The sequence below is a fragment of the Nicotiana attenuata genome, unplaced genomic scaffold (genome assembly GCF_001879085.1).
Source record: "Nicotiana attenuata strain UT unplaced genomic scaffold, NIATTr2, whole genome shotgun sequence".
Classification (NCBI taxonomy): domain Eukaryota; kingdom Viridiplantae; phylum Streptophyta; class Magnoliopsida; order Solanales; family Solanaceae; genus Nicotiana; species Nicotiana attenuata.
This window is the reverse complement of record NW_017670820.1, coordinates 371,836-382,998: the sequence shown is the minus strand read 5'-3', so window position 1 is coordinate 382,998 and position 11,163 is coordinate 371,836. Positions and strand designations below refer to the sequence as shown.

The window sequence follows — 11,163 nt, the reverse complement described above, 5'->3', positions numbered from 1 at the left end:
AAGTCCTCCATTTCTTCAGCATTTTCAACCATGTTAGCTCGATTCTTCTTCTTCTTATCATTCTTTGGTGCACGACAATCCACGGCCTTATGCCTAGATTTTCCACAGTTTTGGCAATTACCCTTGAACTTTTTCTTGCTTGGGTAATTCTTTGGTCCAGAAGCCTTCTTTCTCTTCTTGTTTTGTGGCGCCTCCTCAACAATGTTAGCCCTTATTATTGTCGAGTTTCCATGTGACTTCTTTTCAGCATTTTTGTTGTCTTCTTCTATCCTCAAACGCACAATCAAGTCTTCAAGTGTCATCTCCTTCCGCTTGTGTTTAAGATAGTTCTTAAAGTCCTTCCACAACGGAGGTAATTTCTCAATGAAAGCGGCGACTTGAAAGGCCTCATTTATGACCATACCTTCAGCAAGGAGGTCATGCACAATAACTTGTAATTCTTGGACTTGAGTTATGACCGACCTAGTGTCAATCATCTTGAAATCCAAAAACCTTGCAGCCACGAACTTCTTAAGTCCGGCATCCTCAGTCTTGTACTTTTTCTCAAGCGCATCCCATAACGCTTTTGAAGTTTCCATGACACTATAGACATTGTACAAGCTATCTTCCAAACAACTCAAAATGTAGTTTTTGCACAAGAAATCAAAGTGTTTCCGTGCTTCAGTTACAACAAATCGTTCATCATCTGGAGTGTTTTCAGCCAGGACCGGAGGATCCTCCTTGATGAATCGCTGCAAACTCAACGTAGTAAGATAGAAGAGCATCTTCATTTGCCAGCGTTTGAAGTCGATACCGAAAAACTTTTCGGGTTTTTCTGCTGGTGCCATAGCATGAGCAGGAGTTGAACGGCTTGACGAGGTAGCAACATTTGTAACAGTAGCACCCGTTCCCGCAATATTTCCATTAGTTTGGTTTTCATTCGTCATTTTTCTGTAGAGTTGGAAACAAAACAGAACTTTGTTAAATCAATGAAGTTTTGATATCTTCAAACTGAATACCAAACCAAACATACAACACGTAACAATGGTGAAGTTTTTATAACTTCAAACCCGTACGTTTATTATTCCGGTAAAGTTTTGATATACTTTAAACCGGACAGAACAATTATTGGAGTAGAAAGCACGAAGGCTTTAGTCTCCAAACCAGTATACAAAATATATATAACAGTTTATAATATATTTCAACACAGAAACGTTAGTATAAAATTCCTTAAGCTTGTGATGCGCTACTGTGTTAAAACACAAAATCAGAAAAACTGTTAGAAGAATAAAAGAAACTGGAAAACAGTAAAGAATAAGAAATATTCCGAGTCCACAATTTGCTTGTGCGTCCTTAAGGAATTTTAACCCCCTCACACATTGCCAAGGTAATGAATTAAATCCTCCCGGGATGAAACGGAATAAACCTTCCTGCAACAGTGGCAATACTAACTGCAGGATACCAACGAACTCAAAGAACGGAGCAAAATCACACTTACGAATTTGAGAGAGAGAGACTGCGAATTAGAATGCAGTATTTCCAGAAAGAAGAAAGTTCTGTAATTTTTCAGTGTTTAGAAACAAAGCCATGCCTCTGAATTTATAGGCAATTATTGGAAGAGGTGTGATGTTTGTTCTGGAAAAGGTGTCTGTTCAGAATTTTACGCGTCCTGCCACGGTCCTACCGCGGTTACGCCAGGACCGCGGCCAGAGTGGCCTTCTGAATCTGCGTCCTGCCGCGGTTACGCCAGGACCGCGGCCAGCGTGACCTTCTGAATCTGCAGATTTAATTAATTATTAAATAATTAATTAAATAACTTTTGTCAATCCAAATCCAAATCCGAAGCCGAAGCCGAGCGAGCGACGACGACGGCACGAGGGTTCATTCTCTTCAACTCCTTTAAAGAGCTTTAAGAAGTGATTCTATATATAAGCGCACAAATGTAGTTGTCCCGCACCAATAAGGGACAAAGTTCAAGACAAAAGCTTACTTCATTCAAATTTTCATTTCCCTCCATTTTATTTCCCACCATTTCCAATTCACACTCTTAGACTTTAAAGCCCAATGCTTAAAGTCCAACATTATGTTCATAGCTTAAAACTAAGTAAACGAGTCCTTGTCTTTGAGCATGGAGGAAGCACTTTTTCAATCTGTGACAACAATGATGTTATCCTTGAGGTTTCTCCTTATGGTGCAGCACATAAAAATGGGAATTTGAGATCATTAACAGAAAGAGTTATCCATCAAAATGGTGGCAGGGTAGTTACAATAAGTGATAAAACTGAAGTTGTCAAGACACTCAACACATATGTCAATATTGTTGAAATGAGAACTGGTATTGTGATCAAGAATATCAATCCTAATTGCTCTGGTGCAAGGTTGAAGTCAAAAGGAGTTAACCAATTGACCAAGCTGTTAAAATATTGTTCCTCTCAGGTTGTCCAAATAATAGTAAAGCTCGTGGATACTTGGAGGAAAATGATGTTGCCTTTGCCCTTGTTAAATTTTTCCTTCATTACGCCCTTGTTAAAGTGGAAATCTGGAAGTGCAACCCAAGTATACTTGTTGGGAAATGAAACTGCTGGTTCTAAGTTATGCAAAATTGGATCCTGTCATTATTATAAATCGACAGCTATGGAGCATTTCGAAGTCCTTAAGAAGCAAGGATCAGTAGCTTTGAGCAGAAAACTATTACTTGCTTCATTTATGATGTTTTGGATTTATGGATCAAATCTGCACTTGCGAATAGGAAGTTTGTTAAAAGGAGCATATCCACATGGTGGTGACCTTATAAAGGTTATATTTGTATTTGAAAAGTTGATAGTCGAGGGACAGTCACCAAATGGCTCTGTTAATCCTACTCTTAAGTCATTTTGGATTGGTTCAACAAGGGAAGAGGTTCTTGGAGTCTATAATAGACAGCATGCTAAAAGTAGGTTTGGTTAAGTAGCACGATAGCCAAGAAGTTGCTTCTTCTGGAGTGTTCTTTGTCAACATTCCCAACCTTGAGGACAAGGTTGTTTTAAGGGGGGTGGATTGTAACGAATGGTAGAAAATAAGTAAAGTTTTTGTTATTATAGTTTAGTCCATCTTTTCCATTTTAATTGAGTCCTGTACTTATTTCACTTTAGTCCCTGCAAGTGGCCACAGGATTAGTTGCCACGTGTCCCATCTGTTAGGAGCTTTGTCTTATTTATTTCCGTGTATTTCTTTTTCATAGCTATGTTGAATGAAAAAACTCAATTTTTATCTTTTAATTACCTTTCTCTTTCTCTTAATTTCTCTTTCACGTTTCTTTGGCGAATCCACCCTGGGATTCGCTACAAAAGGGAATTAAGTCGTGGGTTAATTTTACTTTCTGTCTTCCTTATTATTTTCGGAGAAATCATAACATGAAGGAGTATGAAGTGGCGGCTTAGATCGAATAGTTGTGAGTTGTGACTGAAGGAGCATGAGGATTGAAATGGTTGTGGATGTTCGGAGGCTTAAGTTTTTTTTTCTTCAAAAAAGTAAAGTATTTAGATTTTTATGTTATGAAGGGTACTAAAGTAATGTGATCACTAAAGAGCTTCCTGTTTTTAAATTAAGTAAAAGGGAAATTATGTAATTTAACTTTTCAGTTAAGGTCTTCCTACTTTTAATATAACTAGTATCTATGAACGTGCGTTGCACGTTAATAATAGCACGAGATGATTTAATCATTTATTTATATGAAGTAACAATAAAATTTAATTAATGAGAGAAATTTTATGTATAATAATACAACAATCATCTAAATGCCGAAAAATATTATTACATTAGCATAATACATGAATTTAAAATAAAAGGACATCATCAAAACTTACACAAATGATAAATTTTGTCATGTTAGTTAGATAATTATATATTATATTTTAAAAGTATTTAATGTGATGGTATCTTAACGAACACTTCTTTGTGGATAATAGTTTTTTGCGTACGTTTCCTCCTAATGCATTGGTTGCTCTGCCTTAACCATAACTCTTGTTGTCGATCTTGATATCCCTTTTGAAAGTGCAACATACAGTTGTCCGTGCAAGAAAACATATTGCGTTAAATATAGTCCAATATTTAGGATGTTTTTCCTTGCACTTTATTTATTATATTTACAAAATATAAACATACTAAAAATTATTTTCACACAAATTTAAAAGGATATTCCTTAGTTTCGGAAGACAAAAGTTGAATTCAGGGATAAGAATATACTTAGAAGCACATTGACCGGTATCATAATTTTTGCAAGTATGACGTTATTGTCAAAACTTCTATATACCATATGTGTGCTATTACATAAGTTATTCGGCGTATCTAAATTTTGCAGTAGCATGACATGCATATTTTTCTTTAAAATTAAACTATATACATTGGAAGATCAATTTAACTATTATATATACGGTGACACTAACATACGTAAGAAATAAGAAACTTGACAACAAAAATGTATGGTAGAAGGCCATTTGGTATTAAAGTATTTAAGTATTCTTCTTGGTAGTACTTATTGGTATCATTTTCTATTGAGTCAAAAACTGAAAATATTTTATTTTACTATAAAGTTTTGCAATCAACCTTTTATTTAGTTGATCAATATATTCATTTCTGCTAGCTAAGATATCTTTTTAATTCTATCATGCGATTTGAACTAAATACGTTTTAATCTAATAATAGAAATATTTCTCTTATTAAATGCACTACTATTACCATTGGAATTGATAACCCAATATTCAGAAAGAGCCAAATCATCTTTTATTAGATACTCTTCTTCGTTTCCGACGCGAAGCAAGAAGACACTGAATACTGAATCGGTTTTTACTTTATATTTCTTGTCAGTTGAATCTTTTTCGTTTTCGGCCAGAAATATAACTTTGGCAAGCTAGCTTTTACAGTCTCTGCTTTTGTCGATTTTGGAACCACTGGTAGTACTTGACTGAAATCACCTCCCAAACCATTAATTTTTTACCAAACGGTTCATTAATATCCAGTGTATCTCTAGAACTCCGAGCAATTATTTCGATCGTTTCACACTTAGCCATAAGTGCTTCATCCCATATTATCAAATTTGCTTTCCTTATAAATTTAGCACCATTGCTCTGCTTTATATATTTGTGATGGTTATTTAATTTGTCTGAACAGTTATATCAAATCTAAAGCGGGTGGCCTCACAATAAAATCGTTGTTGGTATACCACTTGCTATTATTGCTAGCAGTGTCAAGCCTCTTGATGTAATATTTGCAAGTAATGCATGACAAAGAAATATTATTCCGATTCCGCCGGAGGCACCTACAAAGAATAATCCCGTTATACCAAAGTCGACTCTTTATAATATAGTATTGAAAGCTTGTTCTTGTTTAGGATTTAGCTTTGATTATGCCTCCTCAACACTTGTATAGCATTTTGATTCTTAATAATATACTAAGCTTTTTACTTTGTGTTCTAACGCTTTTTTATGGAATAAATTTATGTACCCTGAGATTATTTTTTTACCTTGAAATAAGAATTTTACTCATATGATGCATTTAAAAAATAATTGAATTGGATCTCTTGCTAAATAATTAATTAAAAGATTTAATTATTTTATTTTAGCATAAAAACTAATTTATTCTATGTTGATTCAGATCTTAATATTAGTTCATCTCTTGTTTTGAATGTTTAATCTTAATTATAATTTTATCCACCATAAAATTTTATTTTCAAAGAGTTAAAGATTGAATGACACTTCACTTTTAGATCTTTATGTTTGTAGAATCATTAGTGGTATCGACTCTTACCAACTATTTTTTCTCTTTCTCGCACATTTATATTCTTAAATATTTCTTAGTTGTGTTTAATAATTGGGTATTTTTCAATATTACACGAAAAATTGATAAAAAAATATTAATGAGTAGGAAAATAGTTGAAATATAATATAAAAATATATTATTGTGGGGGTATTTTTTTCTCAATTTCAACTCTAGTCCATTTAATATTACTTTTATTTTTCTTCGTATTGGATGTTATGGAGTGGTAACGTTTTGCCAATGCGGATGATTCTAATGAAATTGATTTTATTAAACCTTTCTACATATTTTTAATAAGAATTTAATAGACAAAATTTTATTAATTTTAAAATCTTAAATATTAGAAATTAGCATAGAAGGTATTGTAGTCCAAAAAATAGGTTATTGCAGTTATGCCCTTTCCGCCCTATGAGTTTTTCCGTTTAATACTTTAGGGTTATTTTGGTATAACTAATTTTGTATTTATTCTTTTATAATAATATAGGATCTCCTTTTTTCTAAATGGATTTGGACAATATAATACATTCTCAAATTAAATTAGTAATGGGACATTATAATATATTTTCAAATTAAATTAGTAATAGGAATTTTTAAGGAGTATATCTTAAATGTAATATGATTACATGACTAAAGATATTTACTTGTTCAATTTTGTATGAATTAGACAGGAGGAAAGTAATTATACTAATAGGATCCCTAAGGGTAATCATGTAGTATTCCTAACTTGTAGTATTATGTCCTAAAACTAATAAGATTATAAGGCTAATATCCAGAATTCTAATTTTATCCTTTTATTATAGTTATTATACTTAATATTATAAGGTTATTTTTGTAAACCGACATTGTATTCATGCTTTTATAATAACTAGTTACTATGTATGTGCGTTGCACGTGAATCTTTAAAAAATTTGATATGAAAGAACAACTAACTAAATTTAGTAACAAATTATTTACAAGATGAAATAATCATTGTTGCTTTATCGTATTCAAAGTACAAATGTTATGATAAATCAAGTCCATGATTAAAGATTTTAGAGAAGTATATATTTTTAATTGATTCTAAAAATAATAGCATATAAATATTTTTTTGGTATATATGTGAATTATATATAGAGTATACATATTTTATATACTATTTGACTAACTAATATAATTATTTTGACAAAGCGATTATTTTTGTATTTTGTCTTGGATTTAAGCATTGTATACTCCATGGTTATTTAATAAATTACAAGGGATTTTGATTTTTGTACATTTTTCACTCAAAATGCTCACCTTGCTCCGTAAAATATAATAAAAATAATAGTCACAATCATGCAAGAAAAACAATTACATGAGACACCTATTAATATGATTTTTTTTAAACATATAACGTAACATTGTTGAGAAGTTTTTTCACAATTTTTTGAACATATGTAAAAATAATAAAATACATGATTTATCACATGAATCACATAGTTGCTTCGAGTTCGTACCTTTTTAATTGAAAATATTATCGAAAATTACGAAGAAGTATAGGATAATTTTGAAACTCATTTCAATCATTTGAGTTAAAACAATTCTAATATTTTTGGATAAATCTCCACTATTTATATATGTATTATCGAGAATAACTAAGAATTATGTGGACATAAAGAATAGATACATTTAAAAAAAATTATGTTACTATAATACTCTAAAATATTCCTCAATAAATCAGTACCTTAAATAGTACAAACATTTATTTTATAAAAAAAAATATTTATCATCTAGAATAAGATATATATGAAAAAGATAGATANTCACATTCTATATGAACATCGTAATATATTTTTGCTTTTGTAACAATGCCGATCCAATCATTGTGTTTCACTTACTTTCAACTGTTTTTAGCCAATCATCACACATATACATTAATAATAATATTCTAAATATTTTACTTTTTATTTGAATATAAATTGATGTAACATTGAATTGGAGACAATTAATGGCACATGAGCATCTAATGAAAATAAACCAATCAAAGCAAAAATTTGTTAAAGTTCGATATATAGAAGTCTTGAACGAACTTGTTCTAGGAAACCTAATCTAACATATATCCATCGATTTTCTTTGAGAAATTTGTAAAGGAATCAATTACTCATACTGAAGTAAAAATAAATAAATTAAAGAGAACAATCTCATTTGTATTATTAGAACCACCTTGTTATCAGGTAAAAGAAAAATATTCATATAAATTTGCCCCTATATTTTTTTATCATTTAAAAGTAGATGTTATATTTTAAAAGATTATAATTTAATTATATTTTTATTATTTAATATTGTAAAAATTAACTCAATTTATTATGTAATAACTCCTCATACTTGGGAACACATAATATATGATATAATTTAGTTTTAGCTTTATATGAACTAATAAAAATTGACTTTAAAGGAGAGTAACAAAATTTGTTAAAATGCTATAATGTTTTTAGAGCATGGTACTAAATTTTTCATTTAGTACGTGCCTTGTTTCCTTGTTTGTTATAGAGAATTGTAATTAGGAACAACAATTTTTTTTGATAGAAAATTATGGATATGCTTTTCTTATTCAAGTAGGATCGACGTTGTAGGGTAGATAATATGTGTAGCTTAAATTGAAAAAGAATTTTATTATTAGATAATTTACTATTAGATCCTTAAATTATACAAATATTTAAGGGCATAAAAGTCGATCAATGTTTCAGGGATATTTTAGTCGTTCAACATTTAGCATAAATTATTCGTGCTTTTATAATAATATAAATATAAATATAGATATAGATATAGGTATAGATATAAAGAGAAAGTAAAACTTAAATATATACTTAATATTAGATTAACAATAAAAAGGTAACTATAAAATTTCTTTAACATTCATAAAAGTACTATTCTAGTTAAATTTTATTGAGCTTTAATAATAAAATTTTACAATAAGATATTTAAATTGGTAAAACACGTAGCTAAAGATAAATTTCTCTTATATAATATAATAAAAAAATTATGCATAGAGTAGGAATTGAAATGTCAAGGGTTATGTTCGTCAGGAATAAAAACTTTATATCCTTGAGTGTATCTTTTCAGATTAAAAAAATAAATAATCATATTTATGTTCTTCATTTGCTAAATTTTTTTTTAACATTTTCAATAGATATTTGCATCTTTAATAATAGTTGTAAGAGGGTGAATACTGTGATAAGTTACTTGGAGATAAACATGTGGTAGAATATTCATTTTTCCAAATCCGAGGGGAATTTATCATTTAAAGTACAATTGTGGAGGTATTTGCTAACTGTTATTTATCAGTTGTAGTCTGAAGTTGAACGTTTAGAATTGGAGCAAGTGATGGAACCAAGAAACGAGAATAAGAGCTCAATTCTCCTACTCCACAATGCTATGATCGTGACCATGGATTCTCAAAGCCGCGTTTACCAAGATGGCGCAATTGCTATACAAAACAACTCAATCATAGCCGCCGGCAAATCCGCCGAAATTCTCCCCCAATTTTCTTCTCTCTCTCCTCAAATACTCGACCTCAGCGGACAAATTCTCCTCCCAGGTATATGGTATATAGGAAATTGTGATTTGCCTTACTCTCTAGGAGCAAATATTATTTAAACAATTGCAAAATGAAGTTAAAAATGAGTGCAAAATTAGATATTTTGCTCCATTATAATCTTCGGTGGGTCTATTGGCCTACGATTAAGCTGGACATAACCTTTATTTAAATTATAGAAAGTGATATGAATGCTAGACGTATATTTTAGTTTACTAGTAGCATATTATAGCGCTTGGTACTAACGAAAATGTTGGACAGGGTTCATAAACACTCATGTTCATACGTCTCAGCAATTAGGGAGAGGAATAGCTGATGATGTGGATTTGTTGACATGGTTACATGATCGCATTTGGCCTTACGAGTCCAACATGACTGAGCAAGATTCCTTCATTTCCACTTTACTCTGCGGAATCGAACTTATTCACTCTGGTGTAAGTGCTATTGAAATCATATAGGCTAAACTATATACACATTGCATATAAATATTTACTAAATTGGGTCACTTAGAAGGTAATTGCAGGTAATTCCCAATGATAAGCATAATAACCTACAAAAATTGGCAAGTTACATGTTATAACAGGTTAAAATTACAATGAGAGTGTAAAAAAGTTTACACTGTTAGTGCAAATAACTTATATCCGAACAGTTTATGTTTGTTTCAGGATTATAAGTATATTTGGTTGTTATTGGAAACAGGTGACATGCTTTGCAGAAGCAGGAGGGCAGCATTTGTCTGGAATGGCAAGTGCAGTTGAAGTATTAGGCTTGCGTGCGTGTTTGACCGAGTCTATTATGGATTGCGGTGAAGGTTTGCCAGCTTCATGGGCCGCTAGGACTACTGAGGAGTGTATTAAGGTTGGCTAAAAGTTCTAAATAAACCAGCCTTGTGTTGAATTTCAGTTGAAGATATTGTATAGTTTTCACAACTTTTACTGCACAATCTCTCATGTTTGGTCTTTACTAAAGTTTGAAGTTTCACTTTTGAAGTGTGTTTGGTCAGATCTTCAAGCATTTAATTAACAGGTTCCGTTGCCTTCCAACATTCCTGGAATTTATTCCTTTCTTGATTCTTGTATTGAAGTCATGTTGCTTGAAATTTATTTCAAAGGTGCTAATTTGAAAATTAACCGTGTACTACAAGTTGTAGCCTAGAGATGTGAATGTAATGTTATTTCAAGTGTGCAGTTGCAGGAGGATCTGTTTATGAAACACCACAATACAGCAGATGGGCGTATCAAAGTATGGCTTGGGATAAGGCAAATTATGAATTCAACTGATCGGTTACTTGCTGAGACAAGAGACACAGCAAAAAAACTAGAAACGGGGATTCACATGGTATCTCTCTCTCTCTCTCTCTCTCTCTCTCTCTCTCTCTCTCTCTCTCTCTCTCTCACACACACACACACACACACACACACACACACACGATGTAGGATAAGCTTTCTATGTACACAAGGTGGCAATTGATGAAACAAAGAGAAATTGAAATCTTTAGTCACAATCAGACTTAATTATGTTGATGCATTTGACCACATCATAAGAGAGATTAACAAAATGAAAACTAGTATACTGGACGAACGTGTTCAGCTTTACTGATCTTGTATGTTCTTCTCTGCTACTAATGATATTAAGGAGTTCCCAAAAATAGATATAATAAGTTTTAGCTTGAGAGTTTAGCTAGCCCTTCTGTTATGGTAATGGTCGTTATTAATGGCCTTATTCTTTTTCATTTACTATCCTTTGGTATTCTGGAAATCCAAATTAATATGTTATTTCTTGTATCAAAGAGGACGCATTCCTTTTTTTTTTTTGGGTTGGGGGGGGGGGGGGGGTTC

At 31.6% G+C, this 11,163-nt stretch overlaps 1 protein-coding gene across 2 annotated transcripts in view; it reads left to right on the top strand.

Moving 5' to 3' along the window:
- Positions 1 to 8,937: 8,937 nt before the first annotated feature.
- Positions 8,938 to 11,163, top strand: part of LOC109243651 (5-methylthioadenosine/S-adenosylhomocysteine deaminase-like) — a 9,336-nt gene continuing 7,110 nt past the window's right edge. For both annotated transcript variants that reach the window (XM_019410613.1, XM_019410614.1), the window contains exons 1-4: positions 8,938 to 9,328; positions 9,587 to 9,759; positions 10,025 to 10,183; positions 10,514 to 10,663. In XM_019410613.1, the coding sequence (XP_019266158.1) occupies positions 9,115 to 9,328; positions 9,587 to 9,759; positions 10,025 to 10,183; positions 10,514 to 10,663 (696 nt within the window). In that variant the 5' untranslated portion in view covers positions 8,938 to 9,114. The remainder of the gene's footprint in view (positions 9,329 to 9,586; positions 9,760 to 10,024; positions 10,184 to 10,513; positions 10,664 to 11,163) is intronic.